The sequence below is a fragment of the Carya illinoinensis genome, chromosome 15 (assembly GCF_018687715.1).
Source record: "Carya illinoinensis cultivar Pawnee chromosome 15, C.illinoinensisPawnee_v1, whole genome shotgun sequence".
NCBI classification, from domain to species: Eukaryota; Viridiplantae; Streptophyta; class Magnoliopsida; order Fagales; family Juglandaceae; genus Carya; species Carya illinoinensis.
In genome coordinates this window covers 35,675,989-35,699,612 of record NC_056766.1, presented here as the reverse complement: position 1 = coordinate 35,699,612, position 23,624 = coordinate 35,675,989, and the positions used below count along the sequence as shown (strand labels likewise).

The 23,624-nt window shown below is 34.7% G+C and overlaps 1 protein-coding gene and 1 non-coding gene across 2 annotated transcripts; both read right to left on the bottom strand.

Annotated features, from left to right (window-relative positions):
• Nucleotides 1-2,503: 2,503 nt before the first annotated feature.
• TRNAL-CAG lies at nt 2,504-2,584 on the bottom strand. Its single transcript has one exon. It is a non-coding gene; the product is annotated as a tRNA-Leu (tRNA).
• An 11,666-nt stretch (nt 2,585-14,250) lies between these two features.
• LOC122297173 (reticulon-like protein B9) lies at nt 14,251-16,036 on the bottom strand. The gene is made up of 5 exons (XM_043107125.1): nt 15,898-16,036; nt 15,236-15,425; nt 14,919-15,066; nt 14,746-14,815; nt 14,251-14,623 (listed from the first exon to the last, which is right to left on the bottom strand). The coding sequence occupies exons 1-5, from the start codon at nt 15,974-15,976 to the stop codon at nt 14,457-14,459; spliced, it is 654 nt and encodes a 217-aa protein (XP_042963059.1). The 5' UTR covers nt 15,977-16,036; the 3' UTR covers nt 14,251-14,456.
• Nucleotides 16,037-23,624: the final 7,588 nt, after the last annotated feature.

Below are 23,624 nucleotides of genomic sequence, written 5' to 3'. Positions count from 1 at the left end.
TATCAAGATGGTAGTTGATCCTCTTATTAAGGCTACTAGTAGAAGTGTTTTCCAAACTCATGTTAGGAGTTTAGGACTTCATCAGATTTGATATATTTTGTATTGAGGATAGTTTAAACTTTATTGTAGATTTGACACTGTTAGTATCTATTACATTGAGATTACTATGTTTATTTTATATTAATAATTATTCAATACTAAGTGAAAAACACGCATTATAAAGATGTCACAAAGTAAAGATCAGTCTACTCACATAGATGATCACCTTGATGCTTGAATAGCGAAGAAGATGAGACAAATTGATTACTTTGGCACTTGGAAAGCGAGCTCCACTTGCCAAAGCAATCAATTTAAAGAATATCTTCTTAACTTGGCTTAAACAAGACTTTCAAAAGTCGTATATAAAATATTTGCATAATTTCATAAAACTTGATTGAAACATAATGTGAGATCTTAGGCAAGCACTAGATGAGTGATTGTGCTAAAAAACTCAAGTTATAGTGCCTATGTGGTAACTAGATTAAGATTCCTACGATGTTTGAATGGGCTAAGTGATAGTTTTGCCACAACATTGTATGTGCTATTCGCAACCATATGAGGGAGTGATAAGTAGATGGGTTCCTACTTCATCACTTTGTGAGTCCAAATAGATCAATAAATGATCTATTCCTATGCCCTTAAATTTGGAACTATGTCATGACATGAAAACTTGATATTGCTATTTTAGCATGTTTTCTTAGGGTCACAAATGACATGGACTCGCAGAGCATGTTTAGGAAAGCAGTAAAGTTTAATTGAATTGACATGAGTGTCTAGGAAAGATTGTTAGGATTCTTACTTGTTATTTTATGTCTCATGCCCGAGTCATTGTGTCGTTTTTTACTCGATATAATCATGAGCTTGTTATATAATGCGAGACCAAGAATTGCTTTGAGTTATAAACTTTTGAGGGATTAAGGACCCTTGACCTAATGAGATCATATAGTTTGGGGCATTGGTAGTGAATACCCCATGACTCATGTTGTGTCCACATGAGTGGGGAAGTTATCATTAACTCTCCACCACTACTACTTAACTTCAGAGAAATTAATTAACCTCCCATGTCAAAACTCTTTAAATAAAAGTTTTACGTACATTGAATTCATGAGTACTGGAAAATGTGTACATACAAAAGAAAAGCTCTCATCTCTTTTTACAATCTCTTAGAGAAACCATTGAAATCTCTTAATTTTGAAGCGTGAAATTTTTTAAGAAATTCTAATAGCCTCCTAAACGACTTAGAGGTACAATCATAACAAAAATGACGTGGGTTGTAAGACAAGCAAAGAGTCGGCTTTTGAGAACTCCGCTCCTTGAAGGAATTTTAATTAACCTTATTTAACACACACACATTATTTATACATATATATGTACGTATATATATATATATATATATATATTGAGGACCCCCTGTTTTCGCTTTGTTTGATGTGTTTGATGTGTTCGATTGTTTTTGTTTTTATATTAGCAAAAGGGGGTTAGATCAGCACAGATTTAAGGTTGAAAGCTTTTAAGGTAACCGATGATAGTATTACTATGTTTATCCAATAAGTTATCTGTCATGAGGGTCCGGCGATGGAGTCCAGCGATGTTTTATTAAACCTTTGAGCTTTCTTAGGAAGTTTGTTTTCCGTGAAAAGCTTTGGTTTCTTTGAACTTAGCTCATTAATTAATCTCGTGTACAGCATAAACCACACGTGCAGTCGTGCCCTCAGCAGAATGGAAAGCAAATTCTTCCTTAGGGATAAAGCAAAGGGACGATTATACTTCGATAAGAACGGAAGACATCATGGTCACCAGGAGGTGGGCTTCCAAGCCCTCTCCATGTTCTTCTTCTTCTTCTTCTACATATTATAAATTGCGAGATAAAACCACAGAGTGTATCTGCAGTGCCTGCTTACTGTGCTTTTGCTGCCCTCTAGCCGTTTTGTGGGGTTGCATCAAACTCCCATGCAAGATAGCATGTCATGCTGTGAAGCATATTCCAAAGCACTGGGCTTGTTGTGGCTCAAAGACGATGGATTTTGGAGGATATTCTTCATTTTCTGACATTGATTCTGATACCCAATCAAGCAATAAGCAGACATCATGCTCTTACACTTTGGATGATCGATCCAAAGACGAGAGACTCATGACACAGACAGCTAAAGGGACGTTGGAATAGAGATTTTGGGAGGGAATTATGTGCCCACATTATATATGATTCTCATTGTATATATATTGATGCTGGTTTTTTTGTATCGAAAAATGGACGATCCCTGCTTGATCATAATCATCATATGGGATTTATTACTATTTTATTTTTTTAATTTTTTCTTGTAATTTAAATAAGTGCTTCTTAAAGTTCTCTTCTACTGCTTGGAAGATTGAAATTGAAAGGTAAAAAACAATACTGGTAAATGTTCTGAACAGTAGAGCTTGTGGTTGCAAGAAAAAAATAAAGAGAGGAAAGGTAAAAAAGGAATGTCAAGAATGGGATTCGAACCCATGCCCTTTCGGACCAGTACCTGAAACTGGCGCCTTAGACCAACTCGGCCATCTTGACTTGTGCATTTTCTTAATTACATACTTAATTAAGTTTTAGTCCTAGAACTATGCAAAAAAGAAAAAAATAAATGATATTTTTTGGGTTAAAAGTACAATACTCCCAAGGATCTAAATCTAGGGCTCATCGTGGGTTGGATTTGGGTTGACTTCAAAAATGCCCAGCTAGTATAAAGCAAGTTTGGGCCACCATTAACTTGAGATCAAAATCCAACCTTTGCATCATCTCATTTAAGGGAATATTTAATTATAAGTATAACTGTACATTAATATGTGTATCAATTTAATGTGATTAGTTAAAAAATAAATTTGATTGAAAATAATATTAATTTAAATTTTGAATATGAATAAATTAGTATTAATATGTAGATTAATACGCGATTTTATTTATACATAGCAAAACTCTTAATTTAAATATATATATATATATATATATTGGGGTCCAACTCTATGATGTTTGAACAAAGTGAATACTAAGGTCCAATTCTATGATGTTTCAAGTGAGAGTATTTAAGAATTTTGTAAATAGTAGTAATACAGTTTGAGTAAAGATCTTTTACTAGATTTTGAGAAATGAGAAAAAGAAAAAACTCAATAAAAATATTATACAGTTAAAAAATTATTTAAATATTATTTTTATTTTGAAGTTTAAAAAATTAAGTTGTATTAACCACAAAAACTACAATTAGTTAATTGAAGTGGTAGTTGAACATTGGAACCCACCATTATATAATATAGAAATTTAGTGGGTGTGAAGCGCCAGCCCCAACTGAACTCATGAAGTCAGGAATATTGCATCAGAGACAGTCCCAACAGAATGGTATTGTATGGATTTTAATGCCTTTTATTTTTATTTTTATTTTTTATTATAATTCTCTGGCACAGTTGCAAAATGTGCTTAGCTAGTTCTGAAAACCATTTTGGGGGGATGAAATATTGATGAAACATGCATGTTTATATTTTATTAATCCCCACTAACAATTGACAATTGTCTTAAAAATGATGCCTGAATGGATAGAAAATACTTATATTTAATACATGATCTCCATTAGTGCAAAGATGTTGCATTAGGAAAAGACACCCTTCTGTGTAGTTGATGGAGCATCAACTAGCTTACAATCTCTACCATTGCTGTTGCTACATTTGCATAGTGCAATCACCTCTTTTTTTCATTTAGACATTAAAGCATTTTTTTTCACAACCTCGGCCTTTCGCAACTGAAAAATAGGTAATTGCACGTGTTCTAGATCACAGATTATGCAGAAGCCAAGCTTTTGTGCTCTTGGCTACAAGAAGTATAGAGAAGAACGTACAAGAGTAACAACAGCCGTGCATGGTTGAAGGCTTGAAACAGCGCCATGCATGTCCAAGAGCAACAAGCTTTGTGCAATCAGAACAACTATTACAAAGACTATATATATATAATAGCAGTTAAATAGATCAGTAATTGGAATCGTACGGCTTTTTCTCTCTTTCTTTCGGGGTGGTTGTGTAAGAATAGTGGTATAAATATTTAAGAAACTTATCCACCACAGGCTGTACCGCATTCGGTAGCACACCCACCTCCATAATACTGGGTATCAGATGCAGAAGCTTTTTCCTTGGAAACACCATTAGCACAAGAGAAGATTATGACTGAGATTAGAGAAAGGGTAATTACCAAAGCTGCCCAGAAAACTAGGAAAGCACCCCCGGTATTATTACTATTATCAGCAAGTACACGGCCTCCATCCAAGTTGATAACCTCAATTAGTTCCCTCATCATCTACTTCTTCACCTCCTTCTCTGGTCTGGGGTTAATGGGTTTGCTTTTAAGGAAGTGAGCATCCTTCACCATTTAGCTAGGCTTCTTATATAAGCTACAAGGTCAAGCCATTACCCATCCTCCATTAACAAATTAAGTGGAATCCGGCCTCTCTCTCTCTTTCTCTCCAAATTCCTTTTTAGAAAAAGAAAAATCTAAAACTTCAATACACAATCTTGTAGCTTTTTTTTTTTTTTTTGTCTTTTAGTAGGTCGAGTTTATTTCGTTCCAAAAATGTAATGTATTGGATCACTAGTGTTGTAAGCATATATCGGGTTTATGACGTACTTCTAGTTGTATCATGTCACAGTAAAGAATTAGATCAGGTTTTTTATGGTACATATGGATGAATACGTACAGATAGCTCAAGATGAGTAATGGATAGGCAGGATAGCTCAATATCAGTAATGCTAGTTATGAGTCTAAGGGTGGGTTTGGGGAGTGAGATGATACGTGAATTTTATGAATAGTAGTAAAATAGTTTGTGAATAGTAATGAGATAATTTGAGTTGAGTATTTTTTAAGTTTTGAAGAATGAAAGAGAAAAAGTTAAATAAAAAATATTATAAAGTTTAAATATTGTAAGAATATAGTTTTATAATATTATTTAGAGTAATTCTACATACAACCGTGAAGTATTTAAACACCGCATAATCGTTTTGAAAAATAGTAGGATTCACTATTAAAAAATTAATTTTTTTCATGTGGGTCCTATGTTTTATTTATTTATTTCAAAGCGATTGCACAGCAGTTATATAATTCACAGTTGCAACAATCTTTTCTCTATTATTTTTGTTTAGAAATTTGAAAAAGTTTAAATTGTTTTTTATTTTTATTTGAATGTTTGAAAAATTTGTAATGATTAGTTTGAAAATTTTGTATTTGAATTATATTTGGAAATAATATGAGATGAGAGAAAATGATATTAGATAAGAATTTTATATCTCATCCCATGCTCCAAATTTGCCCTAAAATATATAAGTCTTGTGTAAGTCTTTGTACAAAAAATAAGTCTCATAGCTTTGTACTTTTTCTATACTTTTTCATGGTAGGGTTTATTTTTTTACAAAATGATTGTTTGATACTTGTATATTTAGAGTTTGTACAAATCATTACTTGCTTAGAGATTGTGTATGTCTATAAAATAGACACACATATCATATATATAAATATATATATATATAATGACAGGCAAGCAACCTATTCAAATTACAGCCGAAGGTGGAAGTAGCTAGCTAGTATGGAAGATTGCTTTGAAGATAGATGCAACTAATCATCAAATTAGTTTAATTAATTTGTCAATTGTATCTTTTATAAACATTCGATTAAGAGAGCCAACCCAAAATTTGGGAAATTAAACCGAGCTAATTTTGTTACCTCATTCACTTTTTCAGAGATAATCAAGTACTTGTGCGCCACACGAATGAAATCAAGCTTATCCTAATTGAACTGATTAGGGAGAAGGGAATTATATTGTTCATTAACATGTAGATATATGTACATTTTTTAAAGCTTTCTAATATGTCATGAAGAAATTAAAGATTAAGGTGGTTGTTTTTAATTTTCTCTTCTTCTAGCTAGTGGTTGATCAAGCTTATCTTTATGTGTACAATATTAATATACTATTGGATGATCAGCTGTACTTGTACCAGTTTTTATTCCAAATCTCTTTAATCCCCATCTTTCGATTCCTCCTCCCTATATCTTCCTTAATTTAACTTTTATGCTCAAGAGTACTAATTTCATTGATTCTCTTAAATTTCTTGCACCAGAATTGGCAGGCAAAACCACGAATTTTGACATGAAGAACAGTGGGTCAATATTGCCACTAAACAAACTATAATGGCCTCTGGGAATAACCCTTTTTATATCCCACTCTTTCTTGTCATAAAATGGATATCTGTGTGGGTGGAAACCTCCATTATTACATAGCAATTGTCTTTTAGATGGATTGATCAGCAGCCGATGGAATCATGAATATGGTGGTGGTGGTCTTTGTTATAGATGATCAGTCTATATACTGATCGACTCAGCACTTAGCAATTATATCAAAATGACCCTCGCGTTTTACAATGTCAATAATTCAAGACTTTCCATGATCGATCTAGATCTCCATCCCTGGGGGAGGCTGCAACTGGGCCGATAGAATCTCTAGAATAGTAGTACTGTTTCATATCTCAGGGATTAAAAATATATATAAATATTGGCAAAGTGGACTTCTCTTGAAGCCTGCATCTTTCTGAAAAGGAGAACAATAATAGCAATAAAGTAACATTATTAGGTCCGGTTGCAAGTTTGTGGAAACCAATAAGGAATTGGTCATGTTAGACTTCATGTATGCACTTTTCTTACATTTGTCGATCGCATTCAGTACCAGTACTGCAATATCTTTTTATGCATCATCCGTGATGATTATAAGATCACCTTAAATGTAAAATTCAATTCATGATTTTTAAATTTGCAAGTTGCATTTTTTTTCTTTTTTTTTTATAAAAGCATACTACATTCATTAATAACGGATTTACAATTGGACCTGAAACATACATTGCAAACCAACTACAATATTAATAACTCCCCAGTACACAACCGTGACTGACATGGTCTAGTCCATGTTGTAAACCTCTATAGACTCACAACCTGATAGACAGCATAACTCTGTCTAAGACAAAGTTAAACAAACCTCATACTCCATCTAAGGCGAAGTAGAGGATACACTCTATGGACAAAAATCCAAGGGACAATGTGTTTTTTTGGTTTTTATTTTCTAAAACAAAAGATAGTACAAAACTTAAATAAAGCGATAACATAGTGGGAAAACCAGAATGACAGATCTGCGGATGAACAAAAGTCTTTCCACGCCTCTATAGTGGCACATATGGGCCACTTGCCGATGGTTTGGAGGTGAGGTGAGGCCGATCTAAGAGTTCGAGAGGTGAGGAACTTGCTGCTACGACACGTGTAGCCCACGCATAGGAATAAGCCAGGTGTGAGGGTGATGCGTCGACATTTTTGGTGCGATTCTGCATTGCCTAGTAGATCAACGATTGAAGAGTGGTGTGGTGGGGCGCGTGCCAACTGATGGTGGCCAAAGTACAATAGATCTAAGAAAACTGAACCGATGAAGGGAATAGAAAAAATACTACCATGAAAGCATATGCACACCTAGGTAGCGGGAAGGAAAAGGAAATGGAGAGGAGAGTGGAGTTGTGGCTCTCACCCCCTCTCCGGTGAAGGCTATCAAGAAGGTGGGGATGGGTTTTTTCTAGAGAGAAGTCAGACCTTCTCTTTCTGTAAGTTGTCTTATTTGACTTTGGAAAGTTTTCATGCACATGCACTCATGCACCTTATTTCTTTTTCTCTCTATGAAAATCATTCATCCACTATGTAGAATGTACCCAAGCCTCGTTGTCGTCGACGGCGTGGTCATCCCATACTTTTGTAGACATACTAAAGCCGTTGAATCTGTTGCCTTCATCTGGGATCCCAATGGTATCTTCGACTTAGATCAATGGTGCACCTGGCTTCATATTTTTGGAGAAAGAACTAGCATTGGTGGAGAAACCTATTAAGGACACTTTAGTGTTGAAGTTTGCCATAGGTCAACCATCCTTGGATAATATTCAATTGCATATGGTAAAACGATGGGGTCTTGCTAACATCTCAACAATTGGAATATTTGATAAACGGAATATCATGGTACTTATGTTGAAGATTGAATTAGATTTTGAGAAGGCATGGAATAGGGAATCAAGAGACATGGATGGCTTCAATTTCAGAGTTTTCAAATTGTTTCCATATTTCAATGGGCGTGAGGAACCTCCTTTAGCTCTAGTTTGGGTAAATTTTCCATCACGTCCTTTGCATTTTTTTTAACTTCCATATTTACGCATGTTCTTGAGTGCTATGAGAAGATTTTTGAAAGTAGATACTCCCACAATCAATTGAACTCGACCTTCTTGTGTAAGGGTGTGTATTGAAATGAATGTCTCAAAATCATTGGTTGATGGTTTGTGGGTAGGTACTTCAGAAGTCAGTGGGTTTTGGCAGTCGGTAGTGTATGAGAAGGTGCTTGCCTATTGCACCAAGTGTAGGCAAAAAGGACACCCACCAAGTGTTTGTAGAAATGACTCTAAGACTAATCAAACCCCTATAAGAAACAAACAGAAGGAGAATAATATGAGTCTGCAGTATATAGTTAAAAACCCCCATAATAGTCAGAATGTGAATCAAAAATCTGCAACCCATGAGGAGTCAAGTCAAAGTAAAAATGGGTTGACTGAAATTGAATTTTAAGATACGATGGTTCAGCCCTGTTTGATGGTGAAAATAGACAACGAAATGGTGAGAAGCAATGGAAAAAATGAGGCTGGGAATGGAATTAAAGGTTAGGATCATACTGTGGCAATCTCTACCAAGAAGTCCTTGGATAGTGAACCTAGAGAAAATGTGCATGGTATTAACATGGAAATGGTGGAAATTGAAGATATTACTATTGAAGAAAAAAATAATGCAGGAAAAGATTTTGACAGAGGTGCTAAAGGTGCAAATCAAAGTTCCATCCAATCCAAAATTATCTCTCACAATAGCCACCCAGAAATTGCACAGAGGTCCAATCATTCCAAGCATAGTTCAGAGGCATCTTAGAGAGTCCATCTCCAACTTCCGAATGAACTAAGTCAAGGGGCTAAGTTTTCTGAAGTTTCGGACTTTTATAAGGTTGATAGTGACTTGCATAAAATGTTACTCAGATTTAGAAGAGGAGATTGTGACTCCTATCTCAAACTCGTTTAGCTCTCTTAAAGATCTTGGTGATGAGGAATAATTATTACAAGCCATATTAAGCACACAATAAGGGTATAAATCTAATTCTAAAAGGAAGGCTCAAGCTGTAAAGAAGAAAGGCAAAAAGAAGAAATGCTTGTCCCTAGTTGACGGGACCATTTGTACTAGTTCTACATGATTCCCACAACTTTAGCTTGGAATATACATGAGATTGGTAATATGTCCACTGTTGGGAAACTGAAAAAAATTTTCCGGAAATTTCAACAAAAAATTATTGCCATTTTTTAGCCATTCATCGGCTTTAGTAAGGTTAATACAACTACCAAAAAGTTGAATATGTAGAATTTTTTATCCAATGAAGAGCAATTATGTAAGATTTGGGTAATATGGCACGATGATATTGAATTTTCTTCAATCTCAATTCATCAACATGCCATTACTGGGATGATTACTTATGGTTATTTGTCGTTCATGGCCTCTTTTATTTATGCTGGATGTGGTTATTTAGATCGAAGGCAGCTCTGGACTGAGTTACAAAGTATCTCTGTGTGGATTCCAAAATGGATGCTTTGTGGTGATTTTAATGTCATAAGGAGTAATACTGAAAAGATTGGGGGGAGAGCTAAACCTCAAATAGTTATTGATGATTTTAATCACTTTATTTAGACCTATAGTTTGTTGGAACCTATTGTTGAAGGTTAAATATACTTGGTGTAACAGGCATGAGGAGAAAGCAAGAATATGGACCAAGTTGGACAAAACACTAGTCTCCCATAGATGTTTAGCAGATTTTCGTCAAATTTATATCTCGATTTTGGCTAGAACTTATTCTGATCACAGTCCTCTTATTATTCAACCCAAGGAGATTGCCCGTAGATATGGCCCCCCTGTGTTCAAATTTATGAGGAGGTGGTGCAATCACATGACTTTTGATTAGCTTATCCATGACAGTTGGAATCAACCTATATATGGGGAAGGTCTTCTAAAATTTGCTGCTAAAGTCAAAAGGCTAAAACTGATTCTCAGAACCTGGAATAAAGAGATTTTTGGTCATGTGAACAATCATATTCAAAAAACTGAAGATGATATCATGAAGATCGAAGCTTAGATGATGGTTAACCATAATCATGATCTTGAGATACAACTTGAGTCTAAAAAAAAGGAGCTTGAGCAATTTTTTATTTAAAAATTAAGAAATTCCCTTTCAACAAAAATCTCTTTTTATTTTGGAAAATGGAACCTCTCTTAACTCATCTCAAGAGATTCATGAAGAAGTTGTTCATTACTTTCAGGCTGCTTTAGGCACAGAACGGGTGCAAGATAACAATACTTGGAAGGATCTAATCCAACCCATTTTCACAGTGAGGAGAATGATTTATTATGTCAAAGTCTAACCTTGGACGAAGTAGAAACAACTTTAATTTGTAGGATATTCCAGAAGATAGTAGCACTGGACCTGACGATTTTGGATCTTTTTTTTTTTTTGTGGTCTTGTTGGGATGTTATTAAGGATGATCTTGTTGAGGCGGCTGCAAATTTTGTTCGTAGGACTCATCTCCCTCATTTTACTCATCTACTTTCATTGTGATCATACCTAAGGAGGAAAAGCCTACGAGCTTTGCTAAGTTTAGGCCTATTAGTTTGTGTTATGTGATTTACAAAGTTTTTTCCAAGAGTATTATCAATAGACTAAACCCTTTTCTTGCTAAAACTGTTTTAAGTGAGAAGGAGCTTTTATCAGAGGGTGCAATATATAGGAAAATATTACGCTTACTCAGGAAATGTTACACAGCATTAATGCCAAGGTTCGGGTTGGCAATGTGATGATTAAAGTGAATATGTCTAAAGCATATGATCGGCTTGAATGGAGTTTTATTTTTAAAGTCTTACAAGCGCTGCAATTCTTTGCAAAATGGCGACAACTGATCTCTGATTGCAATACTACATCTTATTTCTCCATTTTAATGAATGACACCATTAAAGGTTATTTTCCATCTTTGCAGGGATTAAGAGAAGGGGATCATTTGTCCCTTTATTTGTTCATCATCGCTGAAGAAGTTCTGAGTCGTTTAATTAAGAAGAGTGTTGCATATGGCAAGATGATTGATTATAAAACTCATAATGACTATCATTGAATTTCTCATGATCTTCTTTATGCTAATGATCTCATGATATTTCTGAATGGATCCAAAAAATCTTTGAAGGTGTGTATGGATACTTTACAGTTGTATGATAATATTCCTGGTCAAAAGGTAAATCATACTAAATCTGCTATGTATTTTGCCAAACAAGCTTCCTCTTCCCGCAAAATGATTGGTCTTCATACCTGGGCGCCCCAATTTGTACAGGAAGTACACAAGCTTCTCATGTTGAGTCTTTAATTCAAAAAGTGCAAAAGAAATTAGCATAACGGAAATGGATGTGACCAGCGCAGGGTTATGCCAAACTTAATGTTAATGGAAGTAGTCTCAAGAATCTTGGAAAAAGTGAAGTCGGATGTATCCTTAGGGATGGAAATGGTCACATGGTTTTTACTTTTGTCAAATTTTCTAGCGTAAGTTCCAATAATAATGCTGAGATCAGGGCCCTATTTGATGGTTTTAATTTATGTGTACAAATGAATATTATGCATATTGAAGTTGAAACTGATTCTAAGCTGATGGTCAAGTGATGGGAGCAAGATGACCAAGTCCATTGGAGGAGTCACACGTATTGGCATAAGGCTAAGTTGAAGGCTAGTTCGCTGGTGATGAGGATCTCTCATTCCTTTAGGAAAACGATCCACGTATATGAGAGATAGTAGATTTGTACAAGTTTGCTTTCTTTTATTTTGTTTTGTCTTTACCTTAACCCGTTGTTTGATTTTTATGCAAGTATGTTTTTAGGTTTTTCTTACTTTGTTGTTAATATAGGTAGTTCAAAACTGTGTGCAATGTTTAGAATGTTATTAATATTGTTTTTATACTTGTGTTTGGATTTTATGATTATATGTAACCTCTAGGTATTTTAGTTGTAACCATGGTATTTTTCCACCATAAGTGAAGGCTATCAATAAAATTGGGATACCGTCCTCTTAAAAAAAAAACTAATATTATTATTATAAGGGTTAAATATTTAACCAAATTAGTATCAAATAGTTATATGACTTTTGGATCAATGGTTGGGTCTTTAATAATTGGTATCAAAGTAGGGACTATGTCACAAGTTCATCAAATCACGATGGGGCAACCTATAAGCTGGATTAAAATGCCTTAGTACTACGTATGAGCATAGTGTTAAGTCTTGACTACTTATAGATGAATGAATCCATCAAAAGGGAAAGAGTTACTACCAAGTTAGTATCGATAGATTTGGGCTGCCGCGGACATGGATTCGGAAGCATGGTGGAATGTTGGTTTAACCAAATTAGTATCTAATAGTCTTGGAGCTTTTAGATCAATGGTTAATAAGTATTTAATAGCTAACCTTTGTGCTATGATTCTAAATTTATTAATAGGTCTAGGGTTTAGTTCACCTAAGATCGCCAAGAGCATAATTGAAAAGTTTTGGAATTCTTTATGGAACTGTTAGAGACACAAATGGATCCCACAAAGGGACCTCACATACTAACGTGGCAATATGCTAGGTCATTTTTTTTTTTTTTTTAAACTCTGAGAATGAGAGTCGCCTACTGTTCTTGCTTCCCCCCTCTCTCTCTCTGCTCCCTTTCCCTTCTTTCCCCCACCTTTCTTTTCCCTTGGTAGGGCCTGCATAAAGACTTTCATTCTTGTCTGCAAAGGAACAGACCCTGCACGAAGGCCAATATATCCCAAGTTTCTAGTGGACTGATATAATTGCTCTGCCAAAATGAAGAAACAATTAGATTACAGATATCTTTAATTAGGAAATTTTGTTGAATCTTTAATTACAAACATCAAAGTGTAAGATTAGATTAAAAGAAAAAAGAAAATCCATGTGCGTGAAAATCCATGTGCGTAAAATGCATATATACCAAAGAGAGCAAGCCATGTGCGTTAAAAAAAATAAAAATAAATAAATAAAAAGAGAGAGAATAAATGGTAAGAGTAAAAGAGAATTATGAGAGGTACGTTTGTTGAAGGTCTTGCATATGTGAGAGTAAAAGAGATATTTATACTATGGAGGTGAGCTTACCAGTGGCCAACGAGTGGCTGGAAACAGGATCCAGGTGGGAAAGAAAGCTGAGATGGGATGCAGGGAGCTTGGAAACTGAAAGGACGCGCGTCCAATAGGACTGAATGGGACCAATGGATGACACTGTAGAAAGTTTCTGGAAAAAAATAATCTGACATGGCATAATGCCACGTCACTGTATAGAATTTCTTTATAGAATCCCTGTTATCTGTAGTGGCACTCATTCTTTATTAGTTGTTGGAGTACTGTTGGTGCGCGCTTTTGAGCTGATCCACGCATGCAGCACACAATCTTAGTGGAACAGTTGAAGTCTGACCAAGTCGGTGATTCCCAAGAACGTACAAAGAAAGGATTATTATGCTATTGAATTATTATTGGAGCACCACATCATCAGTTGCATGTATGGTCTTTTGCTGCATATGCTCATGGTGATCAACATTTGTGCATGTTATCATGTGCTGCTAATTTTATGTGTACTCGTTGATGCTCGATCGCTTCTCATGTTGCCTAAGAGTCTCCTGGCCTGCACAAAATCTGAACAGAACAGGCTGAAGATTTTACACCGAACTTGAGAAGATTTTTCAATGCCCGAATAGTAATTTTATGGGTGCTACTTGATTGCCCTATCTTGTGAAGTGTTGAAATTGCATGCCATGCATGATTCCACTTCATTCAAGACTGATTTCAAGTCCGAGACCCATTGTAACTCTCTGAAGCTTTCACATATAAAGTGAACGATCTCCATGGATTTGCTAATGATTCAATCTGATCACGATCTTTTCATTTGGGGGAGGAACAGTACTAGACTTTTCTCTGAATTATGCGATTAATTCTGGTTCTTAATTTCTAAAATGAGATTTAAAGCTGCCTGCCTGCTCCAAGTTCAACCTGGATGTAATGAGACATATCATGCCTAATCGCACATAGTGTTAAAGGTCTTGAGGGTATATATCTTCATCCTTTCTTATTGAATTATATATATACAAGTAATGGGATATTCCTTTCTTTTGGTTTCATCTTCCATGTCCATAATTAACTACTGTCTTACATGTAATTATACAAAGCTTTCCATCTCCCTAAGAATATATATGAGGAGAGAGAGGTCATGATGACTTCTGCTGCGCAGCTGTTAAAATCAATTTCCCTTTTCCTTTAAATGGCCTCTTGGAATCTTGTTCAGGAACTTTGAGTCGAACGCATTGTATGTTCCTTTTATGCTTCCCATAGCTTCTTCAATAAAATTATCTACTTGGGGCCGAAATTTGTCGTACAGGAATGGCAGTGTTTCCATGCAAAGAAAGCCTGCAAATGAATATGACGATATGCAGCCAAGAATTATCAGAAGATCACCAACTTCGTCGATCCATGCTCAAAGTAATAAATTAAGTTGACAATAGGGGAATTAAAGGAGACAAAGTTCTTACCAAAATAAATGAGATTCAGAAAGCTGAAACATGATCCAACAGCTGATAATACATAAAGAGAAAAAATTGCCTGAAAGACCAGTAAAGGGAGACGACTTTAAATATATTCTAGTGTAGTACTAGGTAGCAGTGAATTAATGGAGGAGATGTACTGCTGTGTATAATCTTTGTACCAAAAGGAAACGTTTTAGATCTCTTTCATATGCAATCTTGAGGAGGTTTGGCAAAAACTGGTTCAACATTGTGAGCAAGGTGGAAGCCACTTCTGTGAATTCAGAGTACGTCCGCTGTATAGGATCATGGATATTGGGAGGAATCGTCCTGAAGAAATTTAATGAGTTGAATATATAATTGAGAAAGATGCATGGGATAGAGAAAGGTAAGATATATATGTATTCATCATATTACTCTCTCTCTCGCAAGATCAGTTGAATATGACAGATGATAAGAATGTATGAAATCAGCAAGAAATTAAGAAGTCCGTACGTACCAGTTGAAATTATCTTGAATGGAGGTCCATATGAAGAAAACGAGCATGGTGGTGATGATGATTTGACAGAGGAAAGTAACCAGATTGTACTCAGCAATTTCGAAAAGAAACCATATGACTGTCATCCCAATCAAAAGTGCAGCTGAGACATATCTAGAAGATTCGTTGCTCCACAACAACACATCTGCCACTGCAAATTGGATGTTCTAATTTAATTATGAGGGACGTTGATCGATGGCCCATTATTGCACCTCATGATTTCCAAACACAAATGAGTTGGGAGCTGATATTTCAACTTTGATAGACTGGAAATTAAGCTTTCCATCTTCATATTCTTGTACTGTACATTCTTAAATATGATCGAATATTATGTTCTTAACTCATAAACACAAACTAAAATGGAACAGCAATGAAAATCTGATATTATCATGTTTCGTAATCTCATCGATCCATTGTCTTCGAGCTTGACTGCTTCCATGCATGTGATGACGATAATTGCTATGCATTAATCAAGATTTTTCAAACAGATCAACATATAGATTGTGTTTTCTATGCTAATTTTCTCCACAAGACATGCATTAATATGATCAGTGAAAGAAAAATACTGCAAATTTTCGAAGGTTTTTTCATAGAACTAGAATGGATATATATAGAGACAGCACCTTTTCCTCCTCCGAGTGCTTCATGTACAGACCTTCCACCTAGAAAAAGATTTGATTGTGGTACATGATGATGTGCCATGGTTTTTCACATAAAGTTAGTGTGTACGTAAGCGCTGCGCTGCTAATATTTTCTCCATTTTATAAGCTAGTACGATATATGGAACCTAGGGTGGGGGGTTCTAAGCTTGATTCTAAAGTAAAGCTGCTATGCATAAAGCAAGGAATGGCTTGGGACTTGGCTCTCAGGGAATTACTTTGCATGCCCGCCACATCTTGTACAGCTTGCGTTGTAGATGAATTCACCGATTAGTTAATTAAGAGCACTAGAATTGGTTTTTCCATATGTATATTTAAAATTACATATTTTAAAGATTAATTTTACATATCAATAAAAACGCTCACATTGGATTATGCATCTTTGAACCAAATAATAAAAAAAGAATTATTTTTATTTTTTTTCTTAAAATTATTATTTTTGATATATTTTACAATTAGCACCATGTGTTCAAAAATACTAATTTCATATAACTAAATATTACTAATTTCATATATCAAAATGATCAATTTTATCAATAAATATTAATATGTACTAAAAAGCATTTTGTATCATCAACCTAATACAAATTTCATATATCAAAATCATCTTAATACAAATTCCACAAAGTTGATTTTAATGGGTAGGAGAGAGAAAAAGCATTAAAAATAATGTTTGGAGAGTGAAAATTGATTCTTTAAACTTGAAGAATCACTATTCATACCTATGCAAAATTTTAGAGATGCATAAGCCAATGTAGATGAACTTAAAGAAATATTATTCAAATTTGAAGATGAAGATAAAGATGAATAAGCCAATACTAATGTCCTAACCAAGCGTTTCATAACCTGTACAAGTAATCTATTACAAATTGTAATTAGAGAAATGCTTTAACCACAAATTAAAATATCTCATAAAATTAACTTATAAACTAATGTGGCTTAACGTGATACAATCGACATTAAATTATAAAAATATTTTTGTTGTAAATTAGAGATAATGTATCATATGAAACCATGTCAATTTGTAAGTTTACTTTTATAAGATCTTTTTGTGTCTTTACCACTTCTCTTGTAATTATAATTACTTGACAATACTATATGGAGAGGCTCTTCAATCTTCAATAGATGGGCCCAATTACACCAAGTATGGCCCATATGGGAGGCCAAATGAGTTAAAAAGGATGCGGGCATAGAATGTGCTAGCCACCATGAGATTGCACCACCTAATAGGACTAATATGGTAACCATCACCAATAAAAAAAATATCTACTCCTAAGGAAACAACAAAATATTTGCAATATTTGCCCTCAATATGTTAATCATTTCCTCCTTAAAATAAATTTTGAAAATTTAATGATCGAGTCCCCGAGATTTGGAGAAAGGATTGAACTATCTTTATCAATGATATAAAACACCAACATTAGCAGTCCAAGGTAACTTTCCAATTCCTCGTTGCAAGACAATACACATATATTTCTAACCTAGACATCGGAGGTGCACCGTGCATACATGGCCACCATCAGAGGTGCACCAGGCACATGAGGCCACCATCTTCTCTTGTCACAGGTTAGTAGTTGAGATCAATTGGTGGTGAAACACATTCAAAATAGTTGCATTGTTTGTGGGATCTGTGCAAAAATAGATATCTCAACATGGTTTTCACATGATTGCTCCAACACACTTCCACACAACCCGTGACTAGGAAACCACTTCCACAAATATGGAAGCATCGCTTTTAGAGATGGAAGAACGGTTGAGGAAGATGAATGCAGCAATGGAGGCTCTCCAATGTGAAACAAGAGCCTGATATGGAAAGACCAAGACTATAGTGAGGTTGCTGTGCCAAACCACAATTAACAACAGAGGGAGTGGCACACAGTGCAACTGGAATGAATACTGAGGAGGCGAAAAAGAAAAAGATGCATGATGAGTTGGGTAATCTTATTGATAAATATGAGGAGATGATCAAAAAGATAGGAGGGTCAACCTTGGTCGTTCAACTGCTCAACTTCACAGATTTTGTGGTGCCCCCGACTCCCACGTGTGAAAAGTGGGAATCGTGATAACAGGATGATGATAGCACGGGTCACACACCCCAAACGCCAAGTGATAATTGTGAGAACATGCAATTAACTATATTTTAATAATCACAACGGAGAAATAAAATAGTCAACTAAGTATCAAAATCTTAAAAACAAAACCACGACAATAAAAGATCCTCAAAGAGGTTATATAGTTATCCAGCAAAAAGGTAAAAAGCCAATTACATAACCAAAAAAAGGGAAACAACTCCATGATTAACGAGTGACAACAAGTCATTTCTCTGGCGGACCCGAAACCTCAAGCTCAACAACATCCATTGCATCAAAATCTGCGATTCCATAAAATGAAATTGTAGGGTATGAATACTATAATGAGATTATGAATCTCAGTAAGTAACCAACCAAACAATTTAAGATAAAAACATATCAATACAACCAATGTGTATGCATCCACATGATGAATCATGCATAAAACCAAACCCATCATTTTCCCCCAAAATGACACTTTTTCTAACACACGCCAAAAATCCATTTATCAGTCACTGTAGGTGAGAATCACAGGTGGGACTTACCACTATCCCTGCTTATCACCATCCCTACTGCTTGCACGATAGGTGGGAATCATATACAAGACTTACCACCATCCCTACAGCTTGCATTGTAGGCAGGAATCACAAGCGGGACTTACCACCATCCCTACAGCTTGCATTGTAGGTGGGAATCACATGCAAGACTTACCATCAGCCCTACTTACTACCATCCCTATAGCTTGCATTGTAAGCAGGAATCACAAGCGGGGCTGACCACCATCCCTACAGCTTGCACCGTAGGCGGAACTCTACCACCATTCCTGCTTATCACTATATCTACAGTTCCTTTTCATTTATTTCATTCTTTTCAATCTATTCATTACGCATGCACCCAAAATCCTTTATTAACGCGAAAACCCAATTTTCAAACATGACACATGAAAATGCATGCAACAATATATTTGATTTCATGGCAATCAAGCACTAGATAAAATACACCAATCACAGTCCAACTCTACAAATAAGCCCATCCTCCAATCCGGCCCAAGACCCACATCCGACAACAACCACATTCCATAAAACCAACACTTCTCGGAACCAAGGCCGGTCACAACCAATCATATTGTAGAAGCAAGTTAGTGTAAAAATATATTTAAATCTCAATAAATTATTTGGAAATTTACTTACAACAATGGAAAGGTAATTCTGGAATATCAAAGGTGCACAAGACTACGAGTGATGCCAAAAGTGGCGGCGCAGCGGCAGACAGTGATTTTACAAGGATTGGCCATGGGTTCAAAATAGGGAAAATCAAAGGAGAGCTAAGGGAAAGCTTGGGTTGGGCAAGGAGGAACTTATGGTGGTCAGTGGAGTGGATGGTGGTGGCTGGAGGCCGTGGGTGGTGGATCAGGCCAAAGAAGTAGAGAGAGACTGTGAGAGAGTGAGGGAGAATGGAGGAAGGCAGAGGCACGGCTGGGAGTGAGGAGGCTAGAGGGGTGTCACCGATGAGGGAGAAGCTTAGTGATGGTGGTGCGGTGACCAACGATGTTGAACCCAAGGTTTCAAGTTTTATGTGATTATAAATCTACACATGGATTTTGATGATAACAAATGAATTCAAAGAATAAAGGAGTTTCAAGGTCAAGTTGTTCACACAATAGAATCAAGCACATCAAAGAACCAAGCATGAGCAAGAAGGAAATAAGTTCACATTAAAGTTATAGAGTAATGTTGTAAATCTCTTAAAATTCGAAATTAGGATTAATGTTCAAAATTAATATTTTATCATAAAGCATTAAAATACATTTTTCACATGTGCATGAATATTTTTGAAAATTAAATTTGAAAATTTTGAAAGATGATTGATTGTCATCTTTTACATGTGCATGCCTTGATTAAAGGGTTGAACTTTGAAAATATTAAAGATGATTGATTGTCATCTTTCATATGTGCATGTTTTATTTGAATATTTTCAAAAGTAATTGATGCTTATTTAGACTTATACAAAAGGTAGATGATTTTGTTTGAAAAATTTGAAAAGTAAAGTGTGCTCATTTTGTCATATACAAAAAGTAAAAGATTAGATTTGAATTTTTTGAAAAGGAAAGTGTGCTCCTTTTGTCATATGCAAAAAGTAAAAGATTAGGTTTGAATTTTTTGAAAAGGAAAGTGTGCTCATTTTGTCATATGCCAAAAGTAGAAGATTAGGTTTGATTTTTTTGAAAAAAATGAATGATGTTGTCTTTGACAATTGAAAAAGAAAAACTTTTTATTTGAATTTTTTGAAAAAGTGAATGATGTTGTCTTTGACATGTGAATCTTTTTAAATTTGAATATGAAGTCTCATATGCCTATAAATAGATCATTTGTGAGCTTCACATTCACAACACCAAGATCATACAACATTCATTCAAAGCTTTCATTCTCTCTTTTCTAAGCATTGAGCCTTAATCCTTGTTCATTTTGAGAGATATAGTTTGCGTTGTATTGTTCTTATTTCACTCATTGAGAAGTGTTTTCTGATAACCTACCCACTATCAGCTTTTGTATCAGAAAAAGGGTGTGTATAACCCTTGTGCGTGTAGAAAGTATTCTACATGGGGAATAGTTGAATCACCACGTGTAAGGTGATTGCAAGTGTAGAGGGTGTTCTACACAGATCCTTTGTAGCGGTGTTGTTCAAAGGTGTAATAGGTTTCTATCTCTACCTGAAGGAGGTTGAATAGTGAATTTGGGAATCCTCAAGGGGTAACTTGAGGCGAGGACGTAGGTAGTGGGGCCGAACCTAGTTAACATAATGAGTTTGCTTCTCTCTTACCCTTACTCTTTATATTTATTGTTGTTTCATATTTTGTTTATATTTTATATTATATATTTGATTTATAATTGTTATTTTTTTTAATACAACTCAATTCACTCTCCCTCTTGTGTTAGTCATCTGGGCAATAATTGGTATCAGAGCTAAGAGCTCTATTATAAGACTAACTATCTTTTGAGTTAAGATCTTATGGCTAACATTTCAGCTTCGTTTGATGAATGTCAATCTAGCAGTCGGCCTCCATTCTTTTGTGGAGATAATTACTCATTCTGGAAAGTTAGAATGAGAATATTCCTTCAGGCTCAAGGTCGAGAAATTTGGAAATGTATTGTAAATGAACCTTATATTCCAACAAAAGTGGTTGATGGAGTAAAGGTCAAAAAGGAAGAAGAAGAGTATGATCGTGAAGACGATAGACTTTATACTTTGAATTTAACTGCTATGAATTTATTATTTAATGCTCTCAATGGAAATGAGTTTAATAGAATAATGACTTGTACTACGGCAAAAGAAATTTGGAATAACTTGGAAGTTACTTATGAAGGAATTTCGCAAGTCAAGAAATCAAAAATTTATATTCTTACTCATGAATATGAAATGTTTAAGATGAATGATGATGAATCTATTTCTAGTATGCACACTCGTTTTACTAACATCATAAACAGCTTGACAGCTCTTGGCAAAATTTATTCCAAGGTGGAGATGGTAAGAAAAATTTTCAACTCTCTACCAAAACGCTGGAAATCAAAAGTGACAGTGATTCTTGAAGCTAGAGACCTCAAGAAGCTCGAAATCAATGAACTCATCGGGTCACTTATCACCCATGAGTACACATTGAAAAGAGGAGAAGAAGAAGGAAAGCCAAAGAAGAGCTTAGCACTTAAAACTGTTCCTCATAAAAGTGAAAGTGATGAAGATGAGGAAAATGAAGATAAAGATGAAGAAGTTGCGATGATAACAAGAAGAATTCAGAAGTTCTTGAAGAAAAATAGAACTCCTCCAAGGAAATCTTTCAAAAAGTTTTCCAAGAAAGATTCAGGTAAAAATGACACTTTAATTTGTTATAAATGCAATAAACCTGGTCATATCAAACCAGATTGTCCTCTGCTAAAGAAAGATCGAAACAAGGGCAAGAAAGCAATGAAAGCTACATGGGATGATGATTCAAGTAGTTCAGATAGTGAAGCAAGCAATGGAGAATCAACAAATCTTTGTCTTATGGCTAAAGATGACATTGAGGTAACAAATCTTGATAATATTGAAAATCCTTCATATGAAGAATTGAAAAATGTTTTAAAAGAGATATATGAGGAATTTGAAAAATTGGGTATCAAGTATACTGCTTTGAAAAAGAAAAATTCTTCTTTAACAAACGAAATTGAAATTTTAAGAAAAGAAAGTATCATTTTGAAAGATGAAAATCTTGAATTGAATAAGAAGAAAACCGATTTAGAAAATATTGTTGAAAACTTTACGAATGGAAAAATAAATTTTGAAAAACTTCTTGGTAGTCAAAGATGTGTTTTTGACAAGGCAGGTTTGGGATATATGCCAAAACAAAAATACAAACCTTATAAAAATTTCTTTGATAATCATTTTACATCAAAGACTAATATTCAAAATTTTTTTCATAAAAGTAATTTTGTCAAAAAATGATATTATTATAATCATTCAAGTTTTTCATATATGTCATATGCTATTTGCAATTTTTGTAATAGAAATGGTCATAATTATCATACTTGTCCTATTAGAAGAAATCATACAATGACTATTAGGGCCATATGGGTACCTAAAAATCTTGTTTCTTTTAATACTAATAAATAAAGGACCCAAAAAACTTGGGTACCAAGAAAAATCATTTTAATTGTTTTTATAGGTATGCATGGAGTCTTCCACAATAAAAAACAAATGATTTTTAGATAGTGGATGTTCAAGACACATGACGGGAGACAAGACTAAGTTCTTTGATCTTAGATCTAAAGAAGAAGGACACGTGATATTTGGAGACAACTCGAAATGGAAGATCGTGGGAATAGGTAAAATTGGTAATGAATCTTCTCTCATAATTGAAGATGTTCTACTTGTTGAAGGTCTAAAACATAATCTTTTGAGCATAAGTCAATTATGTGATAAAGGATTTACAGTTACTTTCAAAATAGATAAGTGCATTATTTTGAATGATCATGATTGTAATATTTGTTTTATTGCTTTTAGAAACAACAATGTTTATACAATTGATTTTGAAGAAATTACCTCACAAGATGCTATTTGCTTTTTAGCTCAAAATGAAACTAGTTGGTTATGACATAGAAGATTAGGTCATGCCAACATGGAACTTATTTCCAAACTTTCAAAACATGATCTTGTGAGAGGTTTACCAAAAACATATTTTCTTAAAGACAAAATTTGTGATGCATGTCAATTTGGTAAACAAACAAAAACTTCTTTTAAAACTAAGAAACATATTTCCACTACTAGACCATTGTAACTGATACACATGGATCTTTTTAGACCAAATAGAGTTGCAAGTCTAGGAGGAAAATATTATGCATTTGTTATTGTTGATAATTTCTCTAGATATACTTGAGTCATCTTTCTTGCTCATAAAGATGAGGCACATAATGCCTTTACCAAGTTATGCAAGAGAATTCAAAATGAAAAGGGCTATACTATTTCAAGTATCCGAAGTGATAGGGGAAAAGAGTTTGTTAATAAAAATATTGAAACATTTTGTGATGAAAACGGTTTTGTGCATAATTTTTCTGCTCCTCGAACTCTTCAACAAAATGGGGTAGTAGAGAG